Source organism: Triturus cristatus, chromosome 4_2 (assembly GCF_964204655.1).
Source record: "Triturus cristatus chromosome 4_2, aTriCri1.1, whole genome shotgun sequence".
Taxonomy (NCBI): Eukaryota; Metazoa; Chordata; class Amphibia; order Caudata; family Salamandridae; genus Triturus; species Triturus cristatus.
The window spans coordinates 182,914,534-182,933,519 of record NC_140586.1 but is presented as its reverse complement, the minus strand read 5'-3'; the positions used below and the strand labels follow the sequence as shown (position 1 = coordinate 182,933,519).

Genomic DNA, 18,986 nt, shown 5'->3' with positions numbered 1-18,986 from the left:
GTCCCGCATCTCCGTTTGCCCGATCTGGAGCTTTAGGTCTTGGACGGCTGGAAGTCTCTTGAAGTTGATCTTCTAAGGTCAGAGGCAGCATTGTCCCTCTGACTTCAGGGCTGGGTGCGGGGCCTCCTGGACAGGCATCTCCCGGAAGCAACAGTGTATCCTGCTTCCTGTGGGCATTACCTCTTCATTCTGTCCCCTCTCTCTGTTGGTGTCCAGAGGTTGCCTTGTCAGCCACTTAGTCCACTCGGCCATCAACAGCGGTAGTGCGACAGGTTGATAATACAATTTAAAAAAATGTTACATGACCCTTCATATCTCTGCAGAGAAACAGCAACTCCCCTCCCCCACCTCTGACTTCTCTTTGGCAGGGAATGTCCCCAATGTGGTGTTCCTATGAGGGTGTAACAAAGAAGTACACAGGAGCCATTTTGCAAATACCCACACGCTGTGTGATAAGGGGACTACAGCAATGGTGCTCTGCATTAAACTGAAATACTACGATCCACTGCAGAGACTACACAGAACAGGAGTTACTCATTACACTGACATAACACTGGAAACCTGCACTAGGAGTACATTGTAAGTACACTAAATTCACACGGCACAATATATTCAACTGAAATGTGTTTACTCTGTAATTTTACTGCAGTTGCGCTATACAATATTAGAACCTGACTGAGGTTATGCTCTAATTTCACCTCAGTCATACTACATAATATAATCACCTGCACTGGAATACTCTGTACCTTCAGTGCAGTTGTACAGTACAGTATACTCACCTACACTGCAGTTACTTCAATTATACTGCACCGTACTCATATGTGTAGTTGGGTTACTTCATAAATGCACCGGTAATAATCTGTATTACACTGCTGTCACACTGTACATTATAGTTACCTGGAGATTACGCTGTAATTACACTACATTCACACTAGACAATATACATGACTAGATTAGGCCTACTCCATAATAACAACACAATTACATTGCATGGTATAGCCAGCTTCTGTGGAGTTACTCTAAATACACTGCAGTCACACACTACTAAACACTCACCTTCACTGAAGCGACTCTTTTGTAATTGTTGAGCGCTAAACTGTCACCTGAAGGTTTCTAGGTGCTAATAAACCATGGTGTGTGCCAGACAGCTCTGTAAAGAGAAGTGTTGAGGTTAAAAAAGAAACTAAGGACTGGGATACAGAGAGGCCTTCAGCATTTTCGTAAAAATGTAACAGTGAGGACTCTGGTCGCCATTTCAATGGCATGCAATTCCACAGCGACGGAAAGGGCTACGTCCTCCAGAATAATACGTCGAAACGTGTGTACTCAAGGGAGGAACGCTGCCTCTGATCTTAAAGTGCCACTGGAATTGTAAAAAGAAAATCTCTTGGGTAGAGGATTTGGGCGATGATCAGTAAAGGTTTGTGAAGCAGACATGGAACCTTAAACCATACTCCATGGTTCACAGGGAGCCAATGCGGATCAGTCATAAGTGTGATATAGACTCGAGTTTCTTCACATCAGAGATCAGTGTGGCTGCAGCATTGTGCAGCAGCTGAAGCTTACTTATTGTTCCGGCTGGAAGATCAATGTATAGGCATCGAAGAAGTCTAACTCGGCTGAGATGGAAGAGTTCATATCCAATGCTCTTTGTAACTCTATGATTGCAACGCAGTTCGGTGCATAATTCATTAAAGAATAATAGTCCAAAATTACTATCCAGACACCTAGTAAAGCCCATTCACCTACACAGAGAACAGTCTAATTACACGTTATCAGACCTAGCAATATATTCACCTGCAGTGGATTCATCTGTAATTCCACAGCAGCCACACTGCACAATAAATCCACCTACACAGAGGGTACTTTAATTACACTGCAGTTGCATTGTACAATATACTCACCTCCAATGTGACTATTCTCTAATCACACTGAAATCACTCTAAACAATATACCCACCCGAGTTTGAGTTACCATAGAATTACACTGAAGGCATTCTAAACAATGTACTCACCTGGATGTGAGTTATTATAGAACTATACTGGAGTAATTCTAAACAATATACTCAACTGGGTTTGAGTTACCATAGAATTACACTGAAGGCATTCTAAGCAATGTACTCACCTGGATGTGAGTTACTATAGAACTATACTGGAGTAATTCTAAACAATATACTCAACTGGGTTTGAGTTACCATAGAATTACACTGAAGGCATTCTAAGCAATGTACTCACCTGGATGTGAGTTACTATAGAACTATACTGGAGTAATTCTAAACAATATACTCAACTGGGTTTGAGTTACAAAAAAATTACACTGAAGTCATTCTAAACAATATACTCACCTGAGTTTGAGTTACTAAAATAAATTACACTGAAGTCAGGCTGCACAGATACTACTCTGTACTCACAATGCAATCACAGTGTACAAAGTATTCACCTATACTGCGCTTACGCTACAAACACACTGGAATCAAACGATACACTTGGCACATCTACACTGGGAGTACTCTAATTACACAAAGGTCGAATTGCACAATATACTCACACACTATGCAGTTACTTTGTAATTACACTGCAGGCTCACTGCACACACATCTGCAATGAGGTTACTCTTAAACTTGTACAGCAGCCATAGTGCACAATTTATTACCACACACTTTAGATACTCTGTAATTACACGGCAGTCGCACTTTCCAATATTCCCATCTTCCCGTAGATTATTCTGTTATTACACTGCAGTCACACTGAACAATATACTAACCTGCTTTAGAGTTGCTCTACAATATCAATGTAGTTACGCTTTCCACTACCTGCACAGGGGTTACTCTATAATGAGATTGCAGTCACAGTGCACAATACACTGACCTGTACTGGGATTACTCTGTTATTACATTGCGGTCATGTTACAGAATTTACCAATTTACACCAGTATATTGTGCAAAAAAAAGTACTGCAGTCACAATTCACTCATCTAACATGAGTTTTACTCTCGGATTACTCATCAGCTCTACCACCATACATACACTGACATTTGTCTGCACTTACCTATCCTGTGGTTACACTGTAATTACGCAATATACTCACCTACCTCGGGGTTGCTCTAGAATTACACCACAATCGCACACTACACAAGACTCACCCACAAAGGTGTCACTCAGTAATTACAATACAGTCACAATGCAAAACATACTCACATACACTGGGATTACTCTAGAGCAACACTGAAGTCACACTTTATAGGATAATCACCTTTATTTACATTACAGCCAGACTGTACAATACAGAGACACACTAGAGTTTCCCCTTACTATAATGCCGCTACACTGCCCAACAAACTCGCCTAAATTAAGGCTGCTTTCTAATTACACAGCACTCACAATATGTTTCCCAGCACTGGGTTTATATAATTGCACTGCGGTCACACTGTATGGTCACCTCTAACAGGGTTGCTTCTTATTACACTAGAGACACACTTAACACTCCATTCATGCATGCATCACGCTAAGAGAAAAAAGAAAAGGATGAAGACTGAAAGAGTAAATGAAATAAATGTGTATACCCTTGCCATCAGATGGCCGAGTGTAATGTGTGGTATTGCGTTGCCAATATAGGGCTATTAGGAGTTGCGTCTCCATATAAAGGTTAAACAAACTATATCCTGTGGGGTGTCAGTTTTTAGTATCTGGTGTACCCTACCTCTGCCCCGATGAACAGAAGGTGGTCTTCAACACTCAGTGCTGGCCTCGAGCCTTCAAGACCTTTCTCAGTCTGCTTTGGCCTTTCCATGGTGTTGTTCCTGTTGATGCCATATTTTTGAGTAAGCCCCACCTGCTGACCCTGTGTCTATGAGTACTGGGTCACCTCTACTCAGCTCTGAGGTTCATTAACCAGTGCCATGTTTTCCCTGACCTTCCCTTTCAACTAGCTGGGTTATTCAAGCTCCTCTATTCCCACTGTCTGAGGTCCAGGGGTGCTTACCACACAGCAGTTTTCAATTTTGGAATGAGGCAGGTTTACGCTCCATTTTATATAATTCAATTTCATATCCTGTGTTTCCAGGAGAGTTGGACCCTTGAGCCCATCCATATTAACGGATTTAGGACATTTCACCTGCCCACAGTCCCTTCACAGGCTGGTAGAGCTAAGGGCGGGTTGTCTATTTTTTGTTTTGAAGTTATTGGCTCATGTAACGATAACATCAGAGATTGGCTCTCCATATTATCAAATTATTGCTATCAAAATCTCGTACAATCTCAATTTTGTATGTGTTAACTTTTACAATAATGCACCACTACCTGATATCCTCAAGGTTTTATCACAACTTGATCAGGAGTTGGAAAATGTATGTTGCAGAAGAGGGAAGAAGGATTTTATATTGTGGGGTAGTGATTTTAACATACATTTTGGCAAATTCTCACCTACAAATATCTGTGGCATTGTGGACATGCACCACACTGACCAAACCCATTTTCTCCATAGTGACTATGGAGCAAAACTGAATGTTCTAATGTCAAAGTACGACTTTGTTTTTTCCAATGAATTGTGTACCTCTCCTGTTTTTTTCAACTGCACATTTAATGGTAGTGGCCATAACACAGTTATTGACCATATCCTCTCCTCCTACAAACTTGGCACACTATTATTTGATTTCGTCACTCATCCCACTTCAATGAGCGACCATTATCCCCAGAGTATAAATGTAAGCCACGTGCGGGGCCAGAAAAGCAATTATATTGAATGTAATATTGATAAGATTGTGTTAGCCACTCACAATGAAGTTTCATTACGATGGTCTCTGGTCAGCCCTGATAATTTTCCTCAAAAACTGGTTATTGCTCACAGGGAGGCTTTTGACATTTGTTTGGATGACTCTGCTAATGATGTTGACATCAAGGAAACTTTCCATAGTATATCCTGTGGGATTAAAGAAGACTTAAGTAGATCTATGCTTCAGCCTAGTTTTAATAGTCCAGGTTGGTTTGATCGCAAATGCTCCAAGGCCCACAAGCACCTCATGGCACCCATCACAAGGTTCCACGCTGCACTTTGGAAGTGAGAATGTGCTGACGTGAGTGACGTTTAGCGCTGAAACTAAGGAATAAAGAACTAAAGAACGCGGTCTGGGAATCCTTGTTTGACGCTACGTTGACCAAAGATTGTTCAGCTTTCTGGCGTGTAATAAGCGCCCCTCTATTACAGGACGATATTGCCCCCAAACAAGAGGTGGCCATCAATGAGTCTGTGTGGCCCACTTTTCAAAGAGCTACTCTACATCTGGTGTGCAGACCCAGGGGTCCAGCCCTATACCAGCTGACGGCTTAGTATCAGACACCAGGAACGTATTTTTTACCCTGGATGAAATTAATAGGGCACTTATGGGCAGCAAAGGTAGCAAAGCACTTGGCCTGGATGGCATCCCAATCAATCTTTTTAAGGCCCAGTTTTGACCACGGTGTTAGGGGCTTGTTGCTGTTCTGGTATTCTCAACACCTAGTCAGAGTCCATAGATAGGGCCCATCTAAAAGAAAGGGGAACATTCAAATCCAGCTTGTTATTGTCCAATATCGTTACTTGACTCCCTGGTGAAAATTATTGGGAGAATATTATTGAACAGATTTGAAGAGTGGGCGGAGTCCAACGAAATCCTTTCAGACTTGCAATATGGCTTCCATAGAGGGCTGGGGACAATCAAACAAAGGTTAAATCTCAGTCTGATTATTGGAAAATATCTTAATTTAAAAAGTTGGTTAGTTTAAGCATTTTTTGACTTGTTGAATGCATTTGATTGAGTTCACCGCAACAAACTGTGAGAAATTGTGTTTGAGCTTGGGGTGGATCCCATGATAATATCTCTCCTTAGAGAAATGTATTCTGAGACAGGGCAAGAGTGCTTTATGGATCCAGGGGTGAATGCACTCACACTTTTGATCTTGAGAGAGGAGTTAGACAGGGTTGTGCCCTGCGCACCTCCTTCTGTTTACTCTATACATTAATAGTTTGGGCTCTGTCTTGACTAAAAACTGCAGGGATCGTCCCCGGAATGGTCACAGACACATCCCCTGTCTGCTCTATGCCACCGCCAACGTACTCATGTCCCATACCCCATTGGGATTGGAGCGGTTACTTCCCTGCTTTGTCAACCACATTTGACCTTGGTTTCAATGTTAATTTAGTGAAAACTATCCGAATGAAATATGGGAGAAAAGCCATGAAGCAGCATTATTTTGTGGTTGGCAATGTCAAGCTAAGCGTCACTCCCATCTTCTCATATCTGAGAATTGTATTCGAGGCACTAAGCTCAAGGAATTCGTCTGTAAACCACAGGAAGTTGCACTAAATTAAATCAATTCAGCGCTGCTAAACTTAGCCATCAAGCTTTCCAAAAAATCTGTGAGGTATATGTTAACTATATATAAAGCTAAGTGCCTGTCGGCAGCTCTATATGGGGCAGGAATTTGGTGTTATAACAACATAAACCGGCTCCAGATGCCTTTTTTTTTAGCAAGCTTTTGTCTATCCCTAAGAATGCTCTTCTGTTCTATGACAAACTGAACCTGAGGTTTCTTTTTTAACTGACTTGATTAGAATCCAGCCAATTTTATTATGACATAATGTATGGACCTGTGAAGACACAGTTTTAAATCGCAAGATCAATAATGATTGTCATAAACTGTCCCTGGTACAAATAATCTGTTGGATCAAATTTGTGAAACAGACTTGTTTGGAACTGGGTCGCGTTGAATATTTTGAGATCTCTGCCATACTTCACTCTATTAATAGAAGCGAACAGGGCCGTTTCTACCATTAGGCAAGACTAGGCGGCCGCCTAGGGTGGCAAAAGGGGGAGGGCGGCAAAAAACATGAGTTTAGGAATATCTAATGCATTAATTCTTCTAGCCTGGATGACAGGGGGAGAGAGTGATGGTACTAAAAGGGAGGAGGCGGCATTTTTCAATTCTCGCCTAGGGCGGCAAAACACCTAGAAACGGCCCTGGAAGCGAATTGTCTGCTTTTGCTGGAAGAACTAAGATGATCTCGGGAATGGGTGAAACCCAGAGTTGTCAATAAACAGATGATACACGTTACGGATGGCTTGCAGCCATATCTTAATTCTGCGCAGAATTGTCTTCATAGGTTTGTTTTGACGCGTTTTAGATTGGATACCTTTTACCAGCTAATCTCATTTCCTAATATTAATGACTGGTCAGATGTTTTGATTTATTGCCTCTGTGGTGATTTATCTAGCCAATGTACCTTGCACATTATGTTCTTTTGTACTTTTTATAAGGTTCCTGCGAAACGTTTTATATTGCCTATTTTATGTGATCAACCCTTTTAAACAATGTCGACCTGCAGTACTGTTTTTACAACTCACTTCTTTATCTATTTGCTGCAGGATTTCTACCTTTTACAGTCTGTAATTCAACTTAAAGAAAATGGCTGACTAGATACTAAGTCTTACAGACCATTTTTAAAGCTCAATTGCTTATGATTGTGATTGCGTAAACTAGTTTGTATCAGTATTTTTTTATGGTTTCATTTATGAAAATCGAATAAAGCTTATTTTGATTGATTGGTTGACTAAACTTTTCTTTTAAATATATGGTGCCTTTTTCAGATCTCTCCGGTAAATCGCTAGTGTTTCCAGAGGCAACTAGCAACAGCTACGTCATCCTGACTCCGGAGACAAGCAAGAAGCTCAGGGCGTTCACGCTGTGCATGCGCATCTCCATGCCGCCGCAGCCCAAGGGGCGCGAGACCATCCTGTTCTCCTACCGCACCCTCTACTATGATGCGCTCAACTTGTGGCTGGAGAAGAATGGTCGACTTGGATTTTACATGAGCGGGGAAGGTGTATTCTTCCAGATACCCAGGCTGGGGCCGAAATGGACACACCTCTGCCTGGCGTGGGACTCGCTACTTGGCCGTGTTCAAGCCTTCGTAAATGGTGTGCCGACCAGGCCTCGTCGGTACAGGAGTGGCCACAGCGTGAACACTGGTGGGGTATTTATGGTGGGGCAGGACCCGGACTCATTCTGGGGCGATTTTGATGCTGATCAAAGCTTCGTAGGGGAAATCAAGGACCTATACATGTGGAACAGGAAGCTGCACAAAGGCATGATCAGGCGCGTGTTCCTTGGAGAACACATTCCGGAAAGCAAAGTTTTCGACTGGAGGTCCCTGTCATACAAGATCCAAGGGAACGTGCAAGTCAAAGAGAGCAAAAAGAGTGATTGATTGGGTGAGATAAGTGAGTGCCAGCAGAGGAGGCTAGGAAGCAGATGGGTGGTGGGTATCTCACTGTATTATTTTGATCAGATCAAAAGATTACTACGAAGCTGAAAATAAAGCAATGTATCCCTGGAAGTGTGCTTTTTGTTTCTTCTTCAAGTGAGTGGGGATCTCTGGGTGTGGCTGATATCAGAGGCTGCTGCAGTGCACATTTTGGATGGCACCCTCATAGTGCAAACATGCATACGGCTGTTCCATGAAGACCTTGTGGGCCACCTTCACTGCTTATATTAACCTGTGGCTGTTCCTTGAAGTCCTTGTGTGCAATCCTCAGTGTTAAGATACACCCTTCTGAGCACTTTGGACCTGGTAACTCACCATCAGGGGAAGGATGTACTCGCTACTACCCCATGCATATTTGTGTTGTAAACCTGTCCTAGTATATACTCACTGTTGGCCCATACCAACCAGTGGTGGAACCCACAGGACTGGGATATGCCCCCTACCGTCCTATGCACAACGAGGTGTCAAGCCTGAGTAACACATCAGTTTGAAGACACCGACTCTGCTATTCTGGGTCATCTGTGGAAGATCGCCGTTATAGTGCCAAGATATAGACTCCGCTGCCACAGTGCAGACCACGGGTGCCAACCCCAGTTTTAGTACATATGAACTGCTCTCCAATGCAGACCTTATGTGCCCCCCTGTAGTGCAATGTTAGAATAAATCCACAGCTTTTTCAGTGCAGCTGCAAGGGGGGGTCTCATTTATAGCATTTAGGAAATCCCACTGCTGTGCAATGGGTGACCTAGGTCGCCACTCAGTGTGGGAGGATACACACGATTTTCTCAGAGCCACATTTATGATGTTATGGTATTAGCACTGCTGAGCCTGTACTACATCCAGTGCAGACCAGTGGCTTAATCCTCAGAGCAGAGATATGAACAGTGCTGCCTCATTCAGAACCAGGCTGCCATTGCGAGTACAAGGTTATACTTGTCAGATTCGGACCTGGGATGCCACTCAAGAGGGCTACATACACACACTGCTGTTTGGTGTCGACCTTGTGGTGTTGCATCAGTGCCCAGACACTTACATTCTGGTGCAGATGTTGGGGCTGGTGGTGGCATACTTTATGATGCATAGACATACACAATGCAACAGGGCAAACTGGCAGTGCCAGACTCAGTTCCTGGATATGCTCAGTACTGCCTATCGCACAACTATGGTAAGGAGATATAAGGAAGTATATTTGTATTATATATATATATATATATATATATTAAACCACAGTTTGCCCACAAACGGAGCTGCACTCAAAAGCAGGCGAATCCCATCACGCAGATTTTCACGAAGGATTCTTTATTCCAGCAATTGGTTACGTCACCAAATATTTCATTTTGCGCCCTACGCGTTTCAAAGCTTCAGTGCTCCTTGTTCACGGGCTGGATTGCAATGGGCAGGTGCAGGCAATCACGAGTCACAAATGCGATATTTATCCTCCTCTGATGGACCTCAACGCCTTCTGGGACTTGTAGTTGCTGTTCATGTATTACCCTGTATGGGTTCTGCCTTCATGCCGTAATATTATCAAACTCTCGAATAGAGCCTCTGGATCGGTGGGCTGCTGTTTTCAGATTACTGAAGGCGTGTAGCAGAAGAGCAGGATTGTAGCATGATGGAACTGTTTACCGATCCAGAGGCTCTATTCGAGAGTTTGATAATATTACGGCATGAAGGCAGAACCCATACAGGGTAATACATGAACAGCAACTACAAGTCCCAGAAGGCGTTGAGGTCCATCAGAGGAGGATAAATATCGCATTTGTGACTCGTGATTGCCTGCACCTGCCCATTGCAATCCAGCCCGTGAACAAGGAGCACTGAAGCTTTGAAACGCGTAGGGCGCAAAATGAAATATTTGGTGATGTAACCAGTTGCTGGAATAAAGAATCTTTCGTGAAAATCTGCGTGATGGGATTCGCCTGCTTTTGAGTGCAGCTCCGTTTGTGGGCAAACTGTGGTTTAATATATATATATATATATATATATATATATATATATATACACAAAGGATTGTTACGAGCTCTCGCGCGGGGTTAGTCCAAGTCAGGATTTATTGGCACAGAAAATAAACAAGCGCCTTACTAAACACTGAGGAAGGCGTACTGCTGAAACGCGTTTGTTCGTTTATATTCTGTGCCAATAAATCCTGACTTGGACTAAACCCCCTGTGAATGGTCGTAACAATTCTTTGGAGCTTTGCATATTTCACAAGTCTGCCCTCGTGAACGACGTATATATATATATATATATATATATATATATATATATATATATATATATATATATATATATATATATATATATATATATATATATATATATATATATGATTCACAAGCAGCAATTTTTACGGAAGTCCGGTGCTTCATACGCGGCGGTCCTGGACGGGCTCCGTCAACCCTATTATCACTCACCAACCTTTGCTCTAACAAAAGAAATCCAGGACACGCAAGAGTGTATGATGAAAAGATTTACTGGGCAAGTTAGCACCTCACCGACGCGTTTCGCTTTACAGCTTTCTCACGGTATACCGTGAGAAAGCTGTAAAGTGAAATGTGTCGGTGAGGTGCTAACTTGCCCGTTAAATCTTTTCATCATACACTCTTGCGTGTCCTGGATTTCTTTTGTTAGAGCAAAGGTTGGTGAGTGATATATATATATATATATATATATATATATATATGGAACAAACTTCTCTCTCGCTTCACCCTTGATCCTGGGGTTCGTCGCAATAAAGGAAAGCACGGCACCACAGAGAACACTCAATCAGTGTTTATTCAGCAAATGGACATCAGTAACACGCACAAAAGGACGGTCGACGCGTTTCGGCACTCAGCCTTCAACTGGACCATAGAGTCCTAATGTCCAGAATGTCTTTTTTAAAGAAAACATTTTTTTTATAAAAGAGAAAAAAAGAGTAGAAAGTGAAAACATACTGGACATGAGTTGCATCGTCGATCAGGTATGTGATTTAAAGGTAAATAAAGTTTTTAGATCACAAAGAACCACAATAGTTCATCCACCATGGTGATTGCTGTGAATTTAAATGGTATTATAAAGTTATTATAATTAAAGAAAAAGGGGATTTTGTAGAAATTGAAACAAATCACAATCACGGTAAAGTACCTTTAGGCTCTAGAGGAATCAGTTGAAATTAGACAATTTTAAATAAAGAAGTCCTGTTGACAATTCACGAAGTAAGTGACCAGAATTTTTAACCACGCACTGATAATTTTCTATAAAGAGTTTGCATAAAGTATGTGATGTCAGTGGACAAGGTTAATTATTTGTCAAAAAATTTCATAATGTTACCAACCTAAAATGATTTAAAGACAATTTCAACTATGGCAATGTAAAGTTCATATGTAAATCACAGCAGCAATCAAAGGAGGAATAGATGATGAGAGATATTGTGAAGACAGGCGACGATTTGCAATATTATTGATCAACAGTGGAAATTATATACAAGTGTAAAAGAAAGACCAGGGAGGAGTCCATCATAAATAATCAATTCAAGGTATTTCAGAGGTGCACATGCAGTTCAGCATCCAAATTATGTCCTAATGGGTTTTCTGTACCCATTAGTAGTATCATTCTCGACTCTGCTCTTCTTAGCTCAAGAATACGGTTTCCACCCCTTTCTTTCTGTTTGACAATTTTGATGCCAGAGTACTTGAGTTGATTACTGTCACTTGAGTGGAAATCAGAGAAATGTTTGGCCATGGGATATGTAAATTCCTTATTCTTGATTGCACGTAGATGTTGTAGGATGCGGAGTTTAAGTTTATTAATTGTGCTACCAATGTAGTATTTTTGACATGGACATTCCAACCTGTAAATTACATATTTGGATTCACAAGTAATGTGATATTGAATCTTTTCGTGATGGCCATTCTGTAGTTGGTAAGAAGTAATGTTTTTACCATGTTCACACGCCTTGCATTTTGAACATTTCCAGAATCCCGGTGTGGTTAACCAAGACGTGGAAGCTTGTGGTTTGATTTCAAAATGACTGTGAGTGAGAATATCTCCCAGAGAAGCAGTTTTGCGGTAAGTGATTCTTGGTCCGGCAGGGAGAATTTTTTTGAGGGTGTCATCAAGTAGCAGTACATCCCAATATTTGGATATGGTTTTTTGGAATTCTTTACTTTGGTTGTTGAAATCAATTATGAGTCTAGTAATGGAAGCAGTGTCCTCTTTATTTCGGCCTACTTGGAGTAATTCATCTCTGTTTTTGTCTTTAACTCGGTTAATTGCAGTTAGGATTACATCCATAGGATAGCCTCTTTGTAGAAAACGTTGACTCATCTCAACTATTTGTGTGCTGAAATCTGAGACTTCTGAGCAATTTCTTCTGGCTCTTAACATCTCCCCATAGGGGATACTCCATTTGAGTTTGGCTGGATGTCCACTATTAGCATGAAGGATGCTGTTACTCGCCGTGGGTTTTCTGTGCATTTTAGTACAGAATTTACCATTCAGTATGTATACTTCGACATCCAGAAACACAATTTTAGTAGTGCTGGTGGTGAATGTGAAGATCAATTGGTAACTGTTGGTGTTGAGAGAGTCCAGAAAGTTCGTAAAGAGCTCTATGTCGCCTTCCCAAATGATGAACAGGTCATCAATGTATCTTGACCAAAATTTGATATTTTTTGCGCGAACATCATTTAAGACTTCAGTTTCCCATGTTGCCATGAGGAGATTGGCATAGGTTGGGGCAAAAGATGTGCCCATCGCGGTCCCTTGTTTTTGCAGGAACACTTCTCCTCTGAACAGGAAGACGTTGTGTGTCAGACAGTAAGTTAGCATTTCAATCAACATCTCAGAATGTGTCGGTGAGGTGCTAACTTGCCCGTTAAATCTTTTCATCATACACTCTTGCGTGTCCTGGATTTCTTTTGTTAGAGCAAAGGTTGGTGAGTGATATATATATATATCCCCACTTGGGATTGATTTTGCATTATTGGGAGGCAAGACACGCCAGCTCACTGTAGCTTTACCGAGCACTACGTTAACCAGCAGGCCCTGGTTGTGGCAACGCCCACCGGGGTGTGACTCATGAATTTAAAAGTGCCGAAAAGTGCTGTGCCTTGACCCCTCCTTTCCTGCCTCTGAAGAAGTGGAAACATGAAACGCGTCAGGCAGTGGAATTGACATTGACTCCTGTGATGCAGTGCTCTGTTCCCGTTTTTCACCCTCCAATAAAATTGAATGGCAACAGACCTACCTGGTGTGGGCTCTCTCTACAGCAGGCACCCTTTGTCTTTGATGTTGAGCGGCTTCGCCTGAGCCGCAGAGAAAGCCCCGGTGTTCTGCTGAACACCCCTGTGACGACGCCAACCGACGCTGCCGCGTAAGGACCAGGTGCCGGTATTGGGGGAATCACGGTGTTTACGGGGGCTAGAGTCCTGCCCCACACCCCACTTGGGATTGATTTTGCATTATTGGGAGGCAAGACACGCCAGCTCACTGTAGCTTTACCGAGCACTACGTTAACCAGCAGGCCCTGGTTGTGGCAACGCCCACCGGGGTGTGACTCATGAATTTAAAAGTGCCGAAAAGTGCTGTGCCTTGACCCCTCCTTTCCTGCCTCTGAAGAAGTGGAAACATGAAACGCGTCAGGCAGTGGAATTGACATTGACTCCTGTGATGCAGTGCTCTGTTCCCGTTTTTCACCCTCCAATAAAATTGAATGGCAACAGACCTACCTGGTGTGGGCTCTCTCTACAGCAGGCACCCTTTGTCTTTGATGTTGAGCGGCTTCGCCTGAGCCGCAGAGAAAGCCCCGGTGTTCTGCTGAACACCCCTGTGACGACGCCAACCGACGCCGCCGCGTAAGGACCAGGTGCCGGTATTGGGGGAATCACGGTGTTTACGGGGGCTAGAGTCCTGCCCCACACCCCACTTGGGATTGATTTTGCATTATTGGGAGGCAAGACACGCCAGCTCACTGTAGCTTTACCGAGCACTACGTTAACCAGCAGGCCCTGGTTGTGGCAACGCCCACCGGGGTGTGACTCATGAATTTAAAAGTGCCGAAAAGTGCTGTGCCTTGACCCCTCCTTTCCTGCCTCTGAAGAAGTGGAAACATGAAACGCGTCAGGCAGTGGAATTGACATTGACTCCTGTGATGCAGTGCTCTGTTCCCGTTTTTCACCCTCCAATAAAATTGAATGGCAACAGACCTACCTGGTGTGGGCTCTCTCTACAGCAGGCACCCTTTGTCTTTGATATATATATATATATATATATATCCACCAAAACTCCCCCTTGACAAGGAAGCAGAGCACACGCAGGACTTCAGTTCAAACTGCTTTTAATCGCCAATTGGCTTCGCATGACGCGTTTCGCTGTGATAGCTTTTTCAAATGCTGCCAAACAATTCTCGGTTCTCCCGCCCTCTCTTTAAGCTACCTGCATCATTACGATTGGTTGATGCAGTGCTGACGTCATGCCACCAGGAAAAGCCGAACCCAGGAGTCCAGGTCAGGCAGAGCAGCCACCAATGTAAGTACTTGCCCCAGTGGGCAGTGTCTGCTCCCGTATCCCAATGGCCGCCTAGTTCGTACAGGCTTCGGTGTGAAAGTGAGCGGGGTAGCGTTTGTCTTGGGCCCTTCACCCCACCGCTTTGAATCCCGATGTTCTCCTGTGCGCACCGCCTCAGTAGGCAATGAGTCCCCTGCGAAGTCGCAGTCCGTCATTGACAGCCAGGTACTGTTCAGGTAAGCGGTGATCCGTATATATATACTACTGCAGTCGCCAGTAGGTAGTTATAGTTAGGACCTATTTTCCATAGGAAATCCGCAACATTCTATTTGGAATAACGTTGGCGCCGATTGACGAATCTTCGCGAAATTTTCCAAACTTTTGGCCAGCTCCAGTCCGCTCCTATCCTGAAAATTTCATGGTGATTCGTCAAGCGGGGGCTGAGAAAAAAGTGGGGTGGGGGTCGAGAAAAAAGGGGGGTCCCAAAACGCATTTTCCCCATGCATTTTCCCTTAGGACCTGTTGACGCAGCTACAGCCCGAACTGCTGAACGGAATTACACCAAATTTGGCAAAGAGGTAGTCCTCAGTTCAGACTTGTGCCTTTTGCTTAAATGGTATAAATCCGTTCAGTAGTTCCTGAGAAAATTAGAGTTAAAAAGATAGATATATCTGGGCGGAGCCTAACCACACATCTCATCGTGAGATCTGATTGGCTGTCAGTACTTCATCCAAGAAGTGTTGGCAGCCATCTTGGGACCAATATACATGTTAGCACCTCATTAAAAAGCATTCCAGTTAATAGAAGGTTTTAAGACCTTAGTTACATTATAAATCATTTGTTGATGGTACCATACTCATTTTAGGAATTGTGGTGTGTTCTAAGGTGATTTTACCATGTGAAAAAGCCTTCTGCTGTGATATCATGAATCATGTTTGAGAGAAAACTATTTTTTCATGCTTTTCCCACAGAGGTTTGGAAGGTGATCTATAAGCTAAACTGAGAGCATATTTTCTGTAAATTCACATTATCTTTCTCAGTCATGTGAGAATGAAGTCTGACATTTTCAGTAAAACATGTACATCTAACAAGGGCAGAGACTGTCAGTTGATTCCTTTGTGTTCTACTGCAGCTTCCCAGAGTGTTCTAAAGAACAACTAGAGCGCTAACAGTCCTACTTATGTCAAACATATTGCACACCTGAAGCCATCTTGATTGGAATAAAGTGGTAACTCTTAAAACATTTAATTTAAAAAGGAACAAAATGAGGGGGTTCATTTTGCCATAGAAAGTATGATTAGTGCTGCAGAAAGAAAAATTAGGGCACATTTTGAGTGACTTCTCAAATCCTCTTCTATTTCATTAAAAAGTTCTGACATGCAGACTGAAACATGCACTTTCAATACCAGCAGCAGACTTCCCTGGTGAGCAGTAGCTTTACTACAGTGATCTAATGAGCAACTAGAGTGCTAACATTCAGAATTTATGGCAAATGGGTGACACATCTGAATGCCTTCTTGATGGAACCAAAATAAAAAACTGAAAGTATTTCCTACTGAGGAGACTGCAGTAAATGAGGAAATTAGGAAACATCTTAACAAATAAATCTCCCAAGATGGCCACCAGAGACAAAAGAGCCCAAATGTAGCCCAAATATCACCCAGATGTAGCCCAAGTATAGCCCAATGACAGAATGTCCCAGAGTGTTCTTAAGAACAACTAGAGCGCTAACTGTCTTACTTATGACAAAAGTATGGCACACCTGAAGCCATCTTGATTGGAATAAACTGGTAACACTTAAAACATTTAATTTAAAAAGGAACACAATGAGGGGGTTCATTTTGCCATAGAAATTATGATTTGTGCTGAAGAAAGAAAAATTAGGGCACATATTGAGTGACTTCTCAAATCCTCTTCTATTTCATTAAAAAATTCTGATATGCAGACTGAAACATGCACTTTTAATACCAGCAGCAGACTACCATGGCGAGCAGTAGCTTTACTACAGTGATCTAATGAGCAACTAGAGTGTTAACATTCAGAATTTATGGCAAATGTGTGACATATCTGAATACCTTCTTGATGGAATCAAAGTAAAAAACTGAAAGCATTTCCTACTGAGGAGACTGCAGTAAATGAGGAAATTAGGAAACTTCATAACAAATAAATCTCCCAAGATGGCCACCAGAGCCAAAAGAGCCCAAATGCAGCACAAATATCACCCAGATGTAGCCCAATGACAGAAGTGTGCAAAACACTTATTTTTTGTGTATTTGCAATTTTATATAGTGCAGACTTGTCAGGTATTGGAGTGCTTTACATGAGCATTGGTTACATCACACAAGATCAAATTCATTTTGGTTGTAGACATGGGGAGATTACGTGATTTGACCAGAATCACAGAATGTTGAGCTGAAGCAGAAACTCCAACCTGGTTCACCAGTTGCAAAGTCTGCAGCTCTGGAAGTAACACCACATCCTCTCCCCTAGGTGCAACATTTAATCAAGTGGTCAACTGGATAAAAAAACATAAAGATTACAAATAATTTAAAAGTTCTTTGTCGCTATTTGAAAACTCAGAAAATATGTCCTCATTTTAGTTTTTTAGAGCACTAACCATAATTTTGATGCAAATAAGACCCTCTCATCTATGTCATTTCTAAAGGAAATGCTCTAGGTACAGTTTTGATTACATCAAGATGACGTCAGGCGTTCCACACTTTTGTAATAAATATAGAATGTTAGCAAGCTAGTTGTTTATTGGGATACTGTTGAGAGGCAGAGGCCAGGGGCACGGACTCTGAAAATTGAAGGCAGGTAGGAGAGTGCAGAGGCAACAATTTGACCACACTGGGCAGGCAGTAAGGGCAGTGGCAGCACAACAGACTATGGAGGGCAGTGGAAAGGGGGGCAGGGGCAACAAACCAACAATACAGAACTGGCAAGAGAGGCTGTAGCAATATAATAGACCATTGTGGGCAGAAGGAAGAGGCAGTGGTAGTACAACCATACATGCCAACAGACCCGTTTCAGCCAGGAAACGTCCAATGTTTTTAAGCTCAAATGGGCTTTATTTGATCTTTCTCCTGTCTACAATCTCATCTTTTTCAATGTAACTCAAATGGGAAAATCAATACCCCAGTTTTTTTTCAAAATCTCCCTTCTACCAAGTTCAAAATGTTCGCAAGTATGGTACATTGGATCATGGTAGGCAGGAGGAATTGGGGTAGGGACATGGACTCGGATAACAGAGGACAGGAGGGACATGGAGAGGTGCACCAAACTGACCCTACAGGGCAGGCATCAGGGTTTGCAGCAGCACAATACACCACACAGGGCATGTGGGACGGGAGTGCAGCACAACATTCCATAGAAAGCAATAGGGAGGGGACAGGACCATGCACATGGACAACAGAGAACAGAGGGGAAAGAGGCAATGGTAGCTAGCTGACCATAATGGACAGACAGGAGAGAAAGCTGCAGCATAACAGACCATAAAGGGCAGGAGGGACGGATCAGAGGCATTACAATGGAACAGACAAGCCAGGAGGGAGGGAATAGGGGTCTGCACATGGAAACAGAGGGCTGGGGGCAAGGGGGCAGGGCAGGAGCAGCAAGATGACCATGGAGGTCAGGCAGGATGGGCACTAGAAACAAGACACACCATGGGGAGCAACAATGAGACTATGATGACATTAACACAGGCCATGGAGGGAAGGTGGGAGGGGGTCAGGGGCAGCTAGCTGACCACACAGGGAAGGTGGGAGGGGCCATGGCAGCACAGAAGACCATGCATGGCAAGCGGGAGGGTTAGTGGCAGCACAATGGCTATGATGGGCAAGAGGGAGGGTGCAGGGGCATGCACAAAGGACCATGGAGGATAAAAGGGAGGGTCAGGACCTGGGCACAGACAACAGAGTTCAGGGGAAAGGGCCTCACAACAGACCGCGCGGGGGAGTGGCAGCTCAACAGAACACTCAGAGTAGATAGGAGTGGCAGGTCCATGGAACATGGTGGGCAAAAAGGATGGAGCAGGGGCATGCACAAAGACATCGGAGGGCAGGGGGAAGGAGAATAGGGGCAGCAAGCTAAGCACAGAGGCTAAGCAGGAGGTCAATGATGGGCCATAGAATTGGGCAATGGAGGGCAGGAGGAGTTGACTGGTACATCATGCTAAATGGATGGCAGTGGCAGCAC

General features: G+C 43.2%; 1 protein-coding gene across 2 annotated transcripts in view; it reads left to right on the top strand.

The window, feature by feature from the left end:
* Window positions 1-8,369, top strand: part of LOC146833312 (pentraxin fusion protein-like) — a 213,326-nt gene extending 204,957 nt beyond the window's left edge. For both annotated transcript variants that reach the window (XM_085601030.1, XM_085601028.1), the window contains one exon: window positions 7,621-8,369. In XM_085601030.1, the coding sequence (XP_085457156.1) occupies window positions 7,621-8,240 (620 nt within the window). In that variant the 3' untranslated portion in view covers window positions 8,241-8,369. The remainder of the gene's footprint in view (window positions 1-7,620) is intronic.
* Window positions 8,370-18,986: the final 10,617 nt, after the last annotated feature.